Genomic DNA, 17,929 nt, shown 5'->3' with positions numbered 1-17,929 from the left:
GTAGCTCACTTTAGCCTGATAGCGTATGTTAACCTGGTGGCTTACATTAGCATGGTAACTCACTTTAGACTGACAGCATATGTTAGCTTGGTAGCTGATGCTGGCTTGTTCGAGGTGCCATTAAGCTGAGAGCTTTAGTACTGCAGTTTTTTCTCAGTTTATATATAAAAGTGGTGTGTTAAGAATATTGTTCAGAGGTTACAGAGACACCAGACTGAACACCAACTAAAGTACAGATATGGCAACAGCAGGGACTCTGTCACTGACTGTACAGTTATCACCTCGTGTTTCTGGGGTGTCGTCGTTCTCCTGCCACGGTGAGTAATTTCACATAGTTTTTCTGAAGATGAGTCAACGTAAATGAGTCATAGTCACGGAGTCCCAGCGAGGAGTCCGTGTCTGTGCAGGGGAGCAAAGGTGCAGTTCACCCCGGTGTGCAACTCGGGAGCGCTCTCATCTGTGAGACAGGGAAGCACCAGCAGGCTCCCAATCTCTGGATGATTAGCAATCAGCTGGAAAAGAGCCTGATCGCCGTGCCAGGAATCTGCCTTGGGGGGGGGGCAGCGCAGGCGGGAGTGTGTGGGCTGTGCATTTCTGCAGACGGCGCAGGAATGACAGTGCAAGTGGAAGAGGGGAGGCGTGAGCCTGTGTGCTGTGCGTCTGCTGCCCCCTGCTGGCATATTGGCAGTACTGTCATTCGGGGGCTCGAGCGCAGAACCGAACAAGTGGGAGTTGTGCCTGGGGGGTCTGTCATCAAACCCATCCCATATCTCTGTGTGCTTTCTCTCTGTCTGCCCCCCAACCCACTCTCCCCCCCTTTTGCTTTCTGCTCCAGACTAGTGCCTTAAACCCCGATGACATAGATTTAGAGAACGAGCCCTGGTATAGGTTCTTTTCCGAGCTGGAGTTCGGGCGGCCGGTAAGTGTGTGTGCTCTGCGTGGCTCTAACCCCCCCCTCACTGAGGACTGCGGTCCCCCACGGCCCCCTCAGCCGCCTGCCTGGCACCAAGGGGCATGTCCCCTGGCATTGGGCGTGCCTCTGTGCGTTTCCTTGGAAACGTTGATCACCACCACCCTCATTTCAAAACACATTTTCACAGAACTTTCTTTAATTATAAGTTGGCTTTTAAGAGAATTTACACAAAGCAGTTCCTTAATAAGATTTGAAAATATCCTTTCTGTCTTGTAATAAGAAAGTTCCCTTAACTTTGAGGTTCTCCCATTTATCTTTGTTTTTTCCTGTTATTATATTTTCTGAGTATTTGGTGCTGGAAAAAATGTGCACAGGAAAAATGGGAATCAAAGTCTTTCTTATCATAAGACATCCGTTAATGTCCCGAAGAAGCAGGGGACATGTGATTTGTGGAGGCTGTTCTGATTGGCTGACTGGAACACGCAGACGTGCATGTGGGCCACCTCGGCTGTCCTGATTGGTGGTCTCTGCCTCGCATGGAAATGTGCAGACACTTATGACCCTGCATTTAGAACATTAGATACTGTTTAATTACCTGAATGAGTACACTGTCAAGTATCTTACCACAGAGTACACCTACTCCCCTTGTTTCTAGAACCTGGAGCCAGGAGGTTCCGGGTCTCTCACAGTTTGGTCATGGATCTCTATTTGGCTTCCCCTCCGTCTCTGCTGCCATGTTTTACTGAGCTTTATGTCTGCTGCTACTTGGTCGCATGACTAGCTTGCTCAGTAACTGTATTTCAGAGAGGAACTAACTGCTGAGAGCCTTACAGACGCACACAGAGACGCACCCACACACACACACACACGGGCACACAGACAGGCTACTAAAACTGACCCCCGCAGCCTGGCAGTTTGGCATGAGGGCAGTGTGTTACCCACCTGCAGATGGCGCACATGTGACAGGCGTTGTGTGTGCTCACTGACTTTCCTGACAGACAGCCCTGAATGGTGCCATAATCATAAATCCAGACCATTCAGCACGTAGTGTTTGCTAATCAAGGTGTGATGCCAATTCCCCGCCCCCCTCCCCCGTTTCCCCCCTTCACCGTTTACCCTCTCTGCCAGTCTGCATGGCGTTTGCGTGCATAAGTGTGTGCGTGCATAAGTGTGTGCGTGCATAAGTGTGCGTGTGCATAAGTGTGTGTGTGCTGCCTGGTCTGCTTCAGTTCTCTAATGATGTCACTCTCTCCACATGTTCTTTCCCATGATGCCTCTGACTGTCCTCCATCTCATCTACACCTCCTCTTCCTCCTCCTCCTACCGCTGCCTCTGACACTCAAGCCTCCCAAAAAGCGGCTGGATTATAATCCAGACAGCGCCCCCGCTGGGCTCTTCGAGGTAACCCCCCAGTCCGATATGGCGCTAGGTCATGCCTAGCTCTGCCCTCCCCCCTGCCTTGGCCGTGTCCGCCGGTCTGCCCCTGTGCATCCTCGCGTGACGTGACAGCCGGTGTCAGGCTTCATGGGTGTTGCCTGCAGTGTGGCTGCTGCCTTGTGCGTGACAGACGTGTGCATGTGACAGACGTGTGCATGTGACAGACATGTGCATGTGACAGACGTGCACCATGGTGTGAAGCTGATTCACTTATATGACATATCATTCATATAATTCATCCACACATTTGAATCATAACTATATAATTATAACAACTTTGGTATTTTTTCCATTTTGGCATCTCTATGATGGGTAAATTACCCTAGTAACCAAGTACAGGCAGAAAGCCATTCTGTTTACAAAACATAGAGACGATTCAGCTGAACCAGCTAAACAGAATTCTGTGCAATCAGTGATGCCATCACTTACCTCACATTGGTAGCTTTGTCTGCTGTGCTGTGATTGGTTAACCTGGCACGGTGTCCAATCAGAATGGGCAGGCAGAGGTTTCTTGCTGGTAAACAGCCATGTGTCATTGCTAGTGAGAGGGGGAGGGGATTTGTTACAGACAGGAGGCTGGTCCCTCAGAGCTCCTTACATCTGCTCCCCTGCATTGTATCGACAAGGCTGCCCCCTCCCTATTGCAAGATTTTTTTTTGTCTGCGTTGGTTGTGCTGATTGGAAGTGTCGAGCGTGGAAACGACCGTGCAGGGAGAAGGGGACGCTTTCCCGGAGGCATCGGCACCGAGCTGCAGAATCAGCGAGTGCATTGGAGTCACGGCACCCGCAGATTTCTGGGGAGGGACCCGGTGTTGCTATGGAAACACAGGCAGGTCACCAGGAGGAAAAAGCGGGGCATTGCCACCTCTGCAGTTTCTCAGGGGGCCGTCGCTTGTGACGGGTCTGACAGTGTGGCCGGGGCGAAGTCTCTGGGCCAATGCAAAGCCGGAGGGGGTGGGGCTAGGGAGGGTTGTCCATGAATGGATGCTGACAGCTCGACCAATCAGAGCAGGGCAGGGGCGGGACAGGCGTGCCAGCTGGGCATTGTGCGTCTCACAGCTTTTGTTACCGTGAGATCAGGCTTCTCTTTGTTCTTCACTCTTTTTCAGACATCTTTGCAGCTCACTCCAGCAGACAGGGAGACAGACAGGCCATTGAGGTGAGATCTTCCACCCTGTTACACACAGACAGACACAAATAATCACATACAGATAATCAGAGACAGACACTGACAGGCCTTTGAGGTGAGATCTGCCACCCTGTTACACACAGACACAGATAATCACAGACACTGATAATCACAGACAGGCCATTGAGGTGAGATCTGCCATCCTGTTACACACAGATAATGACAAACAGATAATCGCAGACACTGATAATAACAGACCGACACTGAACACCACAGACAAATAATCACAGACACAGGCCTTTAAGGTGAGATCTGCCACCCTGTTATACACAGACACAGATGATCACAGACAGATGATCACAGACAGACACTGATAATCACAGACAGATAATCACAGATAGACACTGATAATCACAAATAGACGTAGACAGGCCATTTAGGTGAGATCTGCCACAGAGATACAGACACACACAGTCCCATCCAGGGTCTTGACCGTCACTGACATATCTCAATTTTGCCCCCCCCCCCAGCTCAGCCAGCGATTACAGAAAACGGCGAAAGTCTGAGCCGGCGTTCAGCCAACCCGGACAGCAGGGGGATAGTAATGCACCCCAGCCATCTCCCGGCCCCGGGGAACCCCCCAAGGCTAGCAGCGGCACCCTGAGGAGACCGCTGGCTCGCTCATCGCCCTCATCACCGTGCAGGGTCAAAGGTATGAGGAAGTTCCTGCAGGGTGCTCAAATGGGCACACTCACATGCACGCACAAGTCCCGCCCCCTGTCTTCCTGCCTGTCCCCTCTCTCTGACCCCTCCCATCCCCCAGGAAGTCCCGCCCCCTGTCTTCCTGCCTGTCCCCTCTCTCTGACTCCTCCCATCACCCAGGAAGTCCCGCCCCCTGTCTTCCTGCCTGTCCCCTCTCTCTGACCCCTCCCATCCCCCAGGAAGTCCCGCCCCCTGTCTTCCTGCCTGTCCCCTCTCTCTGACCCCTCCCATTACCCAGGAAGTCCCGCCCCCTGTCTTCCTGCCTTTCCCCTCTCTTTGACCCCTCCCATTACCCAGGAAGTCCCGCCCCCTGTCTTCCTGCCTTTCCCCTCTCTCTGACCCCTCCCATCCCCCAGGAAGCCCCACCCCTGTCTTCCTGCCTTTCGCCTCTCTCTCCAACCCCTCCCATCCCCCAGGATGCCCCACCCCTGTTCACCCACTCTTACTGACCTCCCCCCTGTCTGTCTGTCTGTCACCTCTGATCGCTGCTAATCTCTTTTCTTGCTTCTCTCCTGCCATGCTGCTCTGTATGGATCTCCAAGGTGGGATTATTAGCCCGGTTTACTCACTGCAATTAGCTAGTTCAGGTATTGGGCGTGGCAGTTCATGTGACTCTGCCCGCCTTTGCCCCCTTGGCACCCCGAACCTGGCTTCCGCCTCCACTACCCCCCCGGATTCCAAGCGTTCTGTGTGGCAGACACACCGGCAGAATGCAGAGACGTGGAGCAGCGGCGAGGAGGTGGCCCCGCCTCGTCTCAAGTCACGGAGTTGCGACGACCTGTTGATGGACGGGGGCGGGACTGGGGCCAGGGCCGGGAGCGGGCGCACACACTCAGAGAGCCCCCCCCCTGACTCCCCCGAGCCTCGGGCACGACTGCGGGCAGCCCACGATGCACCGGGCTTCCTGCAACTCTACCGCAAGATGCACAAGATTGACCGCAGTGAGCTGCTGGCATCTGAGGTGATCCGCTCAGTGCGGGCGCGCATCCTGGAGCTGGAGGCGGAGCGCCGTGCCGAGCGGGCGTCTGACTGGCAAGCGCAGGGCGCTGAGGTGCCACATGACATGGTTCCCACGCGCATTTCTGAGTATGAGCGGCTCATCCAAAAGTCCCGCTCCATGCCCAACCTGGATGAGGCGCCAGGCTCCGAAGGCACCACCCCCCGCCGCCGCTTCTCCATCGAGTCACTCCTGGAGGAGGACCAGCCTGCCCGGGACCCCCCTGAGGGCCGGCCACAGCGGCCCGAGAACGGCGCCCCCCCCGGGGAAAGCCACGCGGCCCCAGATGGCCCCACCCACGCACGTTTCGATGGCTCGGACAGTGACCGCGACGCCCCACCCTCTGAGCTGAGCGACTTCATCCAGGTGGAGGGCTCATCCTTCTGCAGCGAGAGCGACTTTGACCGCTGCTCCCTCACCTCATCCGAGAGCCTTTACGGCTCAGGCAGCCATCGGCACCACCTGCACCTGCACCACCTTCCCCAGCCACCGCTTCACTCGCGCCACATCCACACTTCTTGCAAGGGCCGCTGCCCGGCCTCCTACACGCGCTTCACCACCATGCTGCGCCACGAGCGTGCCCGGCGGGAACGCCGCCCCCCTCTGCGGCGTGAGGAGGCTCAGCCCGGCCTCTCCAAGCTGGCCTTCTTGGTCAGCCCAGTGCCTTTCCGCCGGAGCAAGGGCTCGCCCCCGGAGAGGTCGTCCCGCAAGCAGAAGCGCAGCGGGAGCTCCGTGTACGAAGCGCTGGACCGTGCCCTGCGGGACGTCTGTGAGCACCTGCGGACCCGCGGCAGGGGCGGGGCTTGGGCCGAAGGCCCCGAGGAGCGTGTGCTCCGCCGCCTGCTGTCGGAGCTGCTGCCTGACGTGCCCGAGAGGGACTCCTCGCTCCGGAGCCATCGGCAGCATCCAGCGTACTCCCCGCAGCCGGACGGCTCCCCCTGCTGGCCCGAGCGTGACATGGCGCCTCACAGTGCCTCTTTCCAGGGGAACAGCTATGCAGACTACAGCGAAGGTGGAGCGCGTGCGTGCCCACAGCCCGTCATCGCCCCCATCCACCCCCCCACCACCCCACCTCATGTCTGTACATCCGCCGCGGCCTCGTGATCGTGCTTCCTCGCACGATTCCGCCCCCCCGTTCAGTGAGGATCCACGGACGCCCGTACGCACGCCGATCGGGCCTCTCCTGCCAGCCGCCTCTCGTCTGAATGCAGCCTTGCGGCACTGATCCAGTCTTATATCTGTCCTCGTGTACCTTTGTTCTGATCTGGGTGTTTCTGATGCAGGGTTTTCTTGTGACTCTGTAGTAGCTGCACGGGACACAGCACACTGACTGTACTCTGTTTCGCTGTTGTCATTCGTGTCCTGTGTTGTAAAATGCATGCCTTTGTGACACCATCCAGGGCTGATGGTACCGTGTGTCCCACCCCCAGACCCCCTTCTGGCAGAGTATTGGATACAGCAGTGCTTTGATTGGCATAGATGTGGCAGCCATTAGCTTTGCTGCCATGGTTTTACTGTTCATGGGGGGAATGTGTCACCATCTCTGTGACTGAAGAAAATAAATATACTTCTTTTGTTTTTATGTGTGAAAAGCAGCATCTGCAAAGTGGTGCCAGTAATTCCATGTGTCAGAGTGTCATCAGTAAAGGAGCTTTTTCATTCCGTGAGGAGGTGGTGTTGGGGGGTTGGCTGGGGGTGGGGTCTGCATGAGGTGGTTATGCTCACCCTCCATGCATCCTTGTCTGATGAACCAGTGCTTCACTGTGCCTTCACCCTCTACCCCCCCCATCCATCTTCTGAATGCCCCCCCCCCACCCGGGCATTCACCTATCCATCGCCTGGTCCACGCATGCGGGGGGGCCATACTCGCATCCAGGCCCACAGGCCCTCTCTCACGGCCCTCCCCTGTGTCTCCCCGCAGATCAGGATGGCTCCAGGACTTACCCCTACCCTGAGGGGGGGCAGTACGGGAACCACAAGAGAGGGCTCACCCCCGATAAAGAGGTAAGGCTCCACCTGATACCCCATTGTGAGCCACCTGTTTCTAGGGTTTACCTCCTTGTTCCCATTGCAGGGATGTCTGTATGCCCCCACACTATGACATCATCCAGCGTTCTATGTTGATGGTACTGTGTGTCCCGCCCTTAGACCCCTTTAGCCAGACTATTGGCTGAGGCAGGGCTTTGATTGACATGTACCTGGCACCATAGTACATTTACTGTGGCGTGTATCTTAGCTCCGCCGCCGGTCCCTATGGTTCACCAAAGTCTCTCTCCTGACAGAAACAGCCTGCTCGAGCCATTTACGATTTCAAGGCACAGACTGCAAAGTAAGTATGTCTGCCTTCCTGTGTGTGTGTGTGTGTGTGTGAGGGCCTGTGATGGGACTGTCCCGGGCCCGCTAACAGGCTCTGTTGCATCATCCAGGGAGCTAACGTTCAAGAAAGGCGACGCCGTCAGCATTATCCGGCAGATCGACAGCAACTGGTACGAAGGGGAGCACCGAGGCCGCTTGGGGATCTTCCCCATCTCCTACGTGGAGGTGCGTCTGTCTGTATCTCCATACTGCGTGTCATGTCTCTGATCGTCTGTCTGTACCTCCACACTGCGTGTCGTGTCGGTGATTCTGTGTCTGTACCCCCACACTGCGTGTCGTGTTGGTGATTCTGTGTCTGTACCTCCACACTGTGTGTCGTGTCGGCGATTCTCTGTCTGTATCTCCATACTGTGTCATGTCTCTGATCCTCTGTCTGTACTTCCACACTGTGTGTCATGTTGGTGATTCTCTGTCTGTACCGCAACACTGCATATCGTGTGTGTGATTCTCTGTCTGTACTTCCACACTGCATATTGTGTCTATGATTCTCTGTCTGTTCCTACATACTTTGTGTCATGTCTGTATTTCTCTGTCTGTACCTCCACACTACATAATGGGTCTGTGATTGTCTGTCTGTCTCCACACTGTGTGACATTTCTGTGATTATCTGCCTGTGTCTCCACACTGCGTGACATTTCTGTGATTATCTACCTGTATCTCCACACTGTGTGTCGTGGCTGTGATTCTTTGTATGTGTCTCCACACTACATAATGGGTCTGTGATTGTCTGTCTGTCTCCACACTGTGTGACATTTCTGTGATTATCTGCCTGTATCTCCACACTGTGTGTCGTGGCTGTGATTCTCTGTCTGTGTCTCCACACTGCATAACGGGTCTATGATTCTCTGTCTGTCTCCACACTGTCTAATGTGTCTGTGATTCTCTGTATGTGTATCCACACTGCATAATGGGTCTGTGATTCTCTGTCTGTATCTCCACACTGCGTGTCGTGTCTGTGATCCTCTGTATGTGTCTCCACACTGCATAACAGGTCTGTGATTCTCTGTCTCTACACAGCATGATGTTTCTATGATTATCTGCCTGTGTCTCCACACTACATAACGGGTCTGTGATTCTTTGTCTGTCTCCACACTGCATAACGGGTCTGTGATTCTGTCTGTGTCTCCGCACTGCATAATGGGTCTGTGATCATCTGCCTGTATCTCCACACTGTGCGTTGTGGCTGTAATTGTCTGTATGTGTCTCCACACTGCTTGTCGTGTCTGTGATTCTCCGCCTGTACCTCTTTTTTAGGCTTCTGATTCTTCTGTGTGTCTTCCTGCAAGCATCTTCTTGTTGCTGTATTAAAGGTCTGCCCCCCCCCCCCACAGAAACTCCCCCCCACAGAGAAGCAGCAGCAGCCAGCCAGGCCGCCACCCCCAGCACAGGTCCGAGAGATCGGAGAAGCAGTGGCTCGCTACAACTTCAACGCAGACACCAACGTGGAGCTGTCTCTGAGAAAGGTACCATGTCCTGCGGCCATTGGGACCGCCCTATACTCTCTGCCCTGTCTTCGAGACCAGCTGGAATAAGCGTCACCCATTCTTGTATCTTAGGGACCACCTGGGCATAGGTATCCCGTAAGGAGTGTCTAAGGGATCATCTGAAGTTATTCATGCTTCTGTCTTAATGTTATCACCATTAAGAATCATCAGCACCTACTGAGTTATCACTAGTTAAGGGAGAATGTTTTGGGGGTAATTTATCATCCTTGTCCAGTCATGGACTGGTTTAACCTACTAAGTTCATTAGTTGATTATTTTATTGGTGTCCATTGGGTTAAACCTGGCATGGTAATCTGGCCTTGCTGTTTCCTCATCACTGGCCAGTAGTACTCTGACATTGCTGTGCTTGTGCCTATGTGTGCATGCATGTGACAGGGCGAGAGGGTGATCCTGCTCAGGCAGGTGGATCAGAACTGGTATGAGGGGAAGATTTTGGACACCCAGCGCCAGGGTATCTTCCCCGTGTCCTATGTGGATATCATCAAACAGTCTCCCAGCACCCCTAGCAGGAGCCCGGGCTCACAGGGCTACGGCAGCGACCGGCCGGCCGGCCCCCCCTCCTCCAAGGTAAGAGTGCCTGAATCAGGTTCTGGGGGGGCCTAGGACCCTAATACTCAGCGTTCTCACTCTTGTTCTCCTCTCGGGAGCAGTGAAGAGCTCCCACTTTCTTGGTAGAGCAGCCTCTGTTATCCCGGAGACTGAGTTCCTATAGAACAGGTTGAAGGTCCAGAGGTTGAGCAGGTCATTAGTTGGTCTTCAGTGTTTCTTCTGGTCTTTCGCTGGGTTCTGATGGTTCTTCTTTTCTCACAAGCCGATGTTCACAGCCCCTGCCTCTGGCACACCATCGCCATTGCCGAAGTGTAGTTCCTCCCCTGTCCACCAGAGGGTGCACCTTCAGGCCATCACAAGCGAGTGGCTCTCGCTCACCTTGGGCGTCTGCCCCACCATGGGAAGCCCTCCCCCCTCACCTCCACCCCTCCCAGCTGACCTTCTGTCTGATCTAGATGTCTTCAGCTCAGCGGCTCCGCTGAGACTCCTACTTACTCCACAACTGAGCCCCACCCTCATGACACAGGAAGAACCCATCCCTCCAGCCCCCTCTGTGGAGGCCCCTCCCATCTCCCTGCCCACCTACACAAGCTATCTCACTTCTCAAACTAATCCTGCCTGTACCTCCCACCACGGAAGCACACCCATAGTTTCTCAGGAGAACCCGCTGTCTCTGCAGCCAGATCATGCAGCGGTTTCCTCCAAGGACAGTGGTCCTGGAGACTTGGGTGTCAGGCATTTACCCCTCGTGAGTAAGGAACAGCCATCTGTGGATAGACAGAGCAGGTATCTGGACCTAGTGCCCATTACCCAGGAGAACCTGTCAGAGAATGAATTTGCGCAAGAGGCCAGGTCAGAGGTAGAGATGTCAAATGAGGTCCTGGAGCTACACGTTGAGGAGGACCCCTCTGAGAGCGGCCTGATCCTTACACAGAGTGGAGCTTCAGTCCAAGAGGTAGTGCTTGCATGGTCTGCTGTTTTGCTCTTTAATGGTACCATGCTCGACTTCACTAACCAAGTATGAATCCATCTAATGTTAGGACACCGTTGCTGGATCACTAGTAAATTTCTATGTGGTTTGTGGATCCTGCATTGGTTGGACAGCCCATTGTCCTTGTTTGTTTAGCCTGTGACAGCAAACGTGTTGATTCTGAAGGTCTTCGGTATGTGCGGTCCCTCCTCCGCCAGGTCCACGTTTCCTCAGATGTCGCCCAGGACTCTCACACCCTGCCTCTGTCATCCCCCGCCCCTCCCCCCCCCGCCACCCCTCCCTCGGCCACGCACTCCCCCTGCCTGCTGCCTCGGTCACCGAAGATGAAGGTATTATGTGGAACCACATCAGTAACCCTGACCTTCTCAACACGGGTCATGGGTCGCGTCTGTATGAAAGGCCATAGATGGCGCTCCCTGCCCCCTTTAAAAGAGGCTAAGTGTGTGGCATCAGGAGCTGTGTGAGGAGGTGCTGAGGATTGAGGAGGTGTGGAAAGCAAGTGAGATACTGTACAATCCATTCTGTTTGCATAAACTCGGTTCTAACATGGTATCATTAAATGAAGACACTTCAATCTGTGTATAAGATCTGATCTGACATGAGATTAGCCCAGCTTGGGCTGGGAGAACCCTTTAAAGGCTGTGAGTGTTCACAGCAGGACCTGTTCTGTGTGTGTGTGTGTGTGTGTGTGTGCGTGTGTGTGTGTGTGTGTGTTTTTGTGTGCGCGTGCGTGCGCTCGCAGCTCACCCCAAACCCTGTGGTTCTGGTTCTTTCAGCCGCCTTTGAAATGTGACATTGTCGCAGACGGTAAACCCCCCCTTAGCCCCCTGATGTCCAGGAGGTCATGCAGGTCATCTGCAGGTCACACCTCAGGGGCTTCGTCCAGGGTAGGGTCACGTGTGTCACCTGGGGGGGGGGGGGGTGCAGCACACAGCCCCCCTTTGCCTGGGATAAGATCATTTCTCCTACTAATTCCATGAAATCCTGGCCTTTACCCCACCCCCACCCCTCCCAGAGACCAGCACGTCAAGGCCGGAGATAGTTACCCTTCAGGAAAGGTGGTAGAAATTGATACGGCGGCTGTGATTGTAATTGCTGTAATTCAGCTGTAGCAGTAAATACATTGTGTCAGAAGTTGCCATTTGGCTGTTAGCTCTGTGTGGCTTGGGGGCGGAGCGGGGGGGGCGTGTCCTGGACGGACCGAGTCCCTCCTCCTGGGCGAGTATGCATGTCAGAACCAGACGTAACGCATGGCCTGCCAGTGAGGAACGGGTCACCCAGGACTAATGTGGGTCGCTGGTGAGCCTGCCGCTGTGTTTAGTAACCCTGCCTGGCGATTCTTACCGCCTTCAGAGCCGGACATGCAGTGCTGTTGGTCCTGCTTTGACTAAGCACTCGCCTTGCCGGATGATAAGCTTAGAATTTGTCATTTTACGTCTTTCTCTCCTCTTTCCCTCCCCTTCTGTGTTCCTACATGCCCCGCCCCCCCAGCCTCTCCGGCCCGCCTTCGTGCGCGACACCCAGCCCTGTGGAGGAGAGCTGTGAGTGACCCCGCCTCCCGCCCACCATGTGAAGACCCTCCCACCACATCCATATAGTGTGTACCTAAATCCCGTCTCACTCTGGCGCCCCCTTCAGGTTCCAGGCTCTGTATAACTACCTGCCCCGCAATGAAGATGAGCTAGAACTGAAAGAGGGGGACCTGGTGGATGTCATGGAGAGGTGTGACGATGGCTGGTTTGTGGGTAAGCCAGCCTGGGTTCATGACCCTCGCAGGGGGCCAGGACTGAGCCACGATTTGCCCACAGCATCAGAGTGCGTGTCAGAGTACCCAAGTCTTATGCCCCCTGCTGACTGGGATGGGCTCCAGGCAAAAGAAAAGTAAAAGATGGATGAATATTTTACATTTGTGCCCGGAGTCTGTGCTGTGCTTCCCGCTTGATCTCACAGCCACTCGGGGCACTGTGGCTCCTATCATGCATGGTCATCTGACAGAGATACATTGAAAATCCCCTCCATGCCCCCTGGCCCGTTCAGAGCCATGTTAAAAATGGGATCTCTGCTCAAGGTGTTCTTAGGCTCCAACTTTTTTTTTTTGGGGGGGGGGGGGGGGAGGTGAAGATTTCAGTCCGTCTGTCTCTCGGCAGAAGTGTCACAGCAGTCAGACAGCTGCCGCATTAACGAGCGCATGGCTGGGTATTGCAGCACAGAGCCCTGATGTCACAGCAGCCGGACAGCTGGCGCATTAACGAGCGCATGGCTGGGGATCACAGCACAGGGCTGTGATGTCACTCGCCGGCTCAGGGCCGCGCACCAAACGTGCCGCATTAGCTGCCTTATCCACTCGGGTATTTTTGTCCTTCCTGTTATCGAGACTGCTCTTCTGCTAAACGAGTGTGTACCGTCTGACTCGGCAGACAGGAGGCGCTGATACCCTCCTGTTTCCATGACAATTTCCCCAAACTGTCCATGGAGCTGAGGGGCGTCACTCATCTGCTCTCTGTGATCCTCCCTCCAGGCACCTCCAGGAGAACCAAGATTTTCGGGACGTTCCCTGGGAACTACGTGAAGCGACTGTAGGCTCCTGGAAGTGAGGACGTCATGGACGCGTGTGCGTTTGACACGGAGGATAGCCGTTAGCGCCGGCCGGCCCCCTTTCCGAGGGCCGGTCCCGGCAACAGCTGCACCTGCTTCACGTTCCGGTCGCCGCCTCTGCTCGGGGCCCAGCGGACAAGAGTGTCAAAGGTCGTCACCCGCGGTGACCGGAAGCCACTGCCCTGTAGTGTAGTGAGGTTATGACTTCATGTAGTATGTTGTTTTGAGACTATTTCATCTTATTAATAATAAGCTTTGTTGTTTTTGTTGATATGCAGTAGGTGTAAAGCGCGAGGGAGTCAAACGGCATAAACCGAAATGTAAACTCACAGCCTGCTCGGAGTCACTGGTAGATTGTAACCCTCCTTTGCTGTGTAACAAAGTGCCCTTTTTGTCTGTCCTTCTCTTCGTTGTTTTTCTTTATTTTCTTTTTTTTGGGGGGGGGGGAGGGTTGTCCACCACATTAGCTGACATGTATTATCCTTTACAGCTTTTCAGTGACTAATGAGGGTGGGGTTACTAGTGAGAATGTGTTATCGGGCACCAGTGAGTAAATTTCCCAGTCAGCGGGTGTTTGTAAGAGCTAATAGCTAGCAGGCTGCCCGCCCCCCCACCCCCATCACCCAGGTGCTCACTCCAGATCAGCTGATCAGGCCGGACTGAAATGTTGCCATGGCGATTTATGCCCCTTGGTTAATGGATGGTATAATACCATAATACAGGAAAACTCTGTCAGTGTTAGTCTATGAGCCCCCCCACCACACACAAAACATCATTCAAGGGCTTAAACCAGCAGTGGCACAGTGTCATAACTGACTAAAGTGCTCCTGTCTGCTCAGAGCAGACGGTGCTACACATGCCTGATGTGCTCTAAGTCTGTGAGCTCCAGGTCGTGGACCCAAAGCATAAACCCTCCGTAGGATTAGAGAGGGCCGTTGTGACAAGAAAGGTATTTAAGGGCAAAAACACAGGTGTCTTCGTCTGTGTACACTTGTGACAATGAAAAATGAGTCTCTTTTAAAAATAAGTTTTATTTCTTCGCTTATGCCAGTTGAGTAATGGAGCCTTTCGGTCTGCGCTCCAGATGGGCTTCGAAGTTAAGTGTACTAAACACTAAAGACCTTTTTTTTTTTTTTATTTGTCATTTTATTTAAAGGAGAAAAGATGTACTGAAGCTAATATAGTCACGTGTACTTCTCTGTGTTTGAACATCGAATTCTGCTTTTCTGACTCGGACTGGAGGGCTGATCCAGCTGCGTGAGGAAAACACTTCATCAGGATGTTTAGGTTTCGTTTTGGAATCGTTTGGAGTTCAGACCTCCGTCTGATGGCCAGGAGCAGGCTGCAGAGTCGCCCGAGGAGTCGTGCGGGTGGTTTGCTATCGATGGAGGGCCGCCCCAAATCCGCGGTCCGGCTTTGACGGCCCCTGTGAGAACGGGGTCCTCGCTGTGCCTGACGGCCAGTGCTTCTGTCCCCCGGGCCCGTGCCCTGCTCCCCCTGCCACCTTCCCCTCTCTCACGTTTTCTATGTCTTTTGTATCAAGCTGAAAATCAATTAAACCCACTGATTTATAAAGACTGCTCACCCAGAGCTGCTCTGTGTGGTTTCCCTTTCCTGTCTCCCACAATCAAGCGAATGGGGGGCTGGATTTATGCAAAAACTCAGTGTTAATTTATGAATAAATGAGAACAATCTGTTTATGGAAGCGGGAAATATGTTTGTGAGTTCATTCTCTGTTAGAGAGAGACCATCCATGTGGACTGCTTGGAACATTGCTATGGGAACACCACATCCCCTCCTCTGTTTGTTTCTAAGGAAACCTAAAGTCCATAGTACTTTCAGACACTGAGTGTGTGTATGTGTGTGCGTGTCTATGAGTGTGTGTATGTGTGGTGTGTGTGTGCGTGCATGCGCACGCGCACAAAGCTCATAAATGTATGACATCACTGTTTCTTTTCTCTGGCTGTTTGCTGTGATGGATAGTTGTATAGCTAATAAACCATATCTTCATACATTTCCCTCTGGTCATTACATCACTAAGCTTGTCTCTGGGGAACAAATAAACGGCTTGTCAGTTCAGGGACCGGCCCAGTGATGCTTGCAGGGAGAGCAGTATAAGCGCTGATGTCCCCTCACCTGCTAAACGTGCTCCATGAAAGGACTTAGTCTCACCTAGATATGAGTCACACTGCCCCCTCCTGGAGATCTGTGGCCTCTTCCTGCTATCTGCCTCTGGGATCAGTTGCCTGGGGTCGTTACCGTTTCCGGGACGGGCCCGGTATCAGCAGGCCGCGCCCGTGATCCTCACTACTAGTGGGGCACTCACTTCCTGCCTCTGACAGCCTTGATCTGTCTTTATTTGTCCAAAGAGCAGCTCATCCCCTCGGCGTCTATAGCAACCGGGTAAACAAACTCTGCGATCCCAGAGATGCTGGCTCCGATGCCCCAGCTGTCAGAGGCTCCCAGGCTAACACGCGAAGCTCCTTAAGCCAGTTTTCAGTTAAACTGACATCCCGCGCCTGGATGACAGCTGTGATAAACAGGGTGACAGACCTCCAGGGTCTCCATGGCAACACAGAAGCGGTTCACCTGGTGCCAGCCGTCCATCACGTTGCCCCAGCGGAGTTACTGTGGCTCTTGGTGCCTGGGGCAATGGAGGCAGTGGGAAGCAGGTAACTTCGGGGGATCTGGCCTGACGTCCAGGTGCAAAAAGCCTCCCTGGGCCTGGTCCAGCCTGATACGCATGGAATGCGCTGCCGTAGCCGCCGCTGCCAGACCGAGCTTAGGCTCCGCACCAAATAAGGGCACAAGTGATGCAGGCTGGCTTCAGGCGGGAGGATCCAACTCAGGGGGGGGGAGTAGCTGGCTTCAGGCGGGAGGATCCAACTCGGGGGGGGGAGTAGCTGGCTTCAGGCGGGAGGATCCAACTCAGGTGGGGAGTAGCTGGCTTCAGGCGGGAGGATCCAACTCGGGGGGGGGGGGGGTGGGGGTAGCTGGCTTCAGGCAGGAGGATCCAACTCGGGGGGGGGAGTAGCTGGCTTCAGGCGGGAGGATCCAACTCGGGGGGGGGGGGGGGAGTAGCTGGCTTCAGGTGGGAGGATCCAACTCGGGGGGGGAGTAGCTGGCTTCAGGCGGGAGGATCCAACTCGGGGGGAGAGTAGCTGGCTTCAGGCGGGAGGATCCAACTCGGGGGGGGAGTAGCTGGCTTCAGGCGGGAGGATCCAACTCGGGGGGGGGGGAGTAGCTGGCTTCAGGCGGGAGGATCCAACTCGGGGGGGGAGTAGCTGGCTTCGGGCGGGAGGATCCACCGCAGAAGAGACAGGCTGCTTTTCCCATGACCGCCCCCTGCAGCACCCCCATGGTAAAATACCTAACGCTTTTACCTTCTAGCCTCTGAATGTCAGTTTCCCCCTTTATTTGTTTACAGATGAATTACACCAAATTTTACACAGGAAAGGCAGTAACTGGAAGCATCCTTTAACAAGATGACACTCTTTTTCAAATCAGATTGCAAAAGCCTGTTCAGACCTTCACAACTCAAGTAAGATTAACATTGTCACAAGGATGTCAACACACGTTTCAATATGTGATTTAACATGCTGTCATGGTCTGGAAGGACCACATACTCTAAGACAGGGGTCTCCAACTCCGGTCCTGGAGAGCTACTATCCAGTAGGTTTTCTATCCTACCTGGTTTCTGATGAACCACACCAGTTCTCAGGTAAATTCCAGGAGCAGGTGTGGCTCATCAGTAGCCAGGTAGGATAGAAAACCTACTGGATAGTAGTTCTCCAGGACCGGTGTTGGAGACCCCTGCTCTAAGATGTCTGTTGTTAAAGCATCTAAATAGCCTCAACTGCAATGACAAAGGGAGGCAATGTCACCATTACGGCTCAAACACGGCAAGGAAGCAGGCCAAAGTCAGGCTACTGGGGCACTACGGCGCCATTGCGGCTCAAACTCGGCAAGGGAGCAGGCCGAAGTCAGGTTACTGGGGATTCCATGGTGCCATTGCGGTTCAAACATGCCAAGGAAGCAGGCCAAAGTTAGACTACTAGGGCGCTATGGCACCATCGCGGCTCAAACGCGCCAAGGGAGCGGGCCAAAGTCAGCCTACTAGCGCAGCATGATGCCATTGCAGATCAAACACTCCAAGGGAGCAGGCCAAAGTCAGGCTACTGAGGTGATGTGGTGCCATTGCAGCTCAAAGCACCAGTTCTTGGAGGTACACCACAAGGCTGAAGGGGTGAACCACGTGCCGGATTCAAGTTCCAATAACAACACTGAGTCATTACGGCCAGTCAAACCACAATATCTTCCTGATTTTCAAGAAGAATAAGAGCTTCAGCACAGCAGACCCATTTCAGAGCTCATACAGAGGTTTACGAACCCTCCACCTCACCTCACATCATGGGAAACTCAAGACAGGCAGGATAGTCTCCCCAGGGCTGGGATTTTGATCTGCTGACTGAGGGAGGCCACCTGTCTGTAGATATGTGAGGGCAAGTGGCGAGGGGAGAGGGGGAGCCTGTTTGTCAGGGAGAGAGAAGGGTCTAGAATGGTAGCAGAATCAGGAAGACACAGAGGAATGAAGGGAAAGAGGAACAGAGGGAGGGAGAGAGGAACAGAGAGAATGAGGAGAGAGGGAGGAAAAGATGTACAGAGGAAGAGAGAG

At 54.0% G+C, this 17,929-nt stretch overlaps 1 protein-coding gene across 1 annotated transcript in view; it reads left to right on the top strand.

The window, feature by feature from the left end:
• sorbs2a (sorbin and SH3 domain containing 2a) overlaps window positions 1–15,268 on the top strand; it is a 37,575-nt gene extending 22,307 nt beyond the window's left edge. The window contains exons 15-28 of the mRNA XM_072707751.1: window positions 836–919; window positions 2,258–2,314; window positions 3,460–3,509; window positions 4,010–4,191; window positions 4,784–6,250; window positions 7,160–7,242; window positions 7,521–7,567; window positions 7,665–7,779; window positions 8,946–9,077; window positions 9,495–9,686; window positions 11,436–11,546; window positions 12,151–12,200; window positions 12,298–12,404; window positions 13,178–15,268. Coding sequence (XP_072563852.1) covers window positions 836–919; window positions 2,258–2,314; window positions 3,460–3,509; window positions 4,010–4,191; window positions 4,784–6,250; window positions 7,160–7,242; window positions 7,521–7,567; window positions 7,665–7,779; window positions 8,946–9,077; window positions 9,495–9,686; window positions 11,436–11,546; window positions 12,151–12,200; window positions 12,298–12,404; window positions 13,178–13,239 — 2,739 coding nt within the window. The 3' untranslated portion in view covers window positions 13,240–15,268. The remainder of the gene's footprint in view (window positions 1–835; window positions 920–2,257; window positions 2,315–3,459; window positions 3,510–4,009; window positions 4,192–4,783; window positions 6,251–7,159; window positions 7,243–7,520; window positions 7,568–7,664; window positions 7,780–8,945; window positions 9,078–9,494; window positions 9,687–11,435; window positions 11,547–12,150; window positions 12,201–12,297; window positions 12,405–13,177) is intronic.
• Window positions 15,269–17,929: the final 2,661 nt, after the last annotated feature.

The sequence above is a fragment of the Paramormyrops kingsleyae genome, chromosome 25 (genome assembly GCF_048594095.1).
Source record: "Paramormyrops kingsleyae isolate MSU_618 chromosome 25, PKINGS_0.4, whole genome shotgun sequence".
Lineage (NCBI taxonomy): Eukaryota > Metazoa > Chordata > Actinopteri > Osteoglossiformes > Mormyridae > Paramormyrops > Paramormyrops kingsleyae.
Note: the sequence above shows the minus strand (reverse complement) of the source record. Positions and strands in the feature narration are given on the sequence as shown.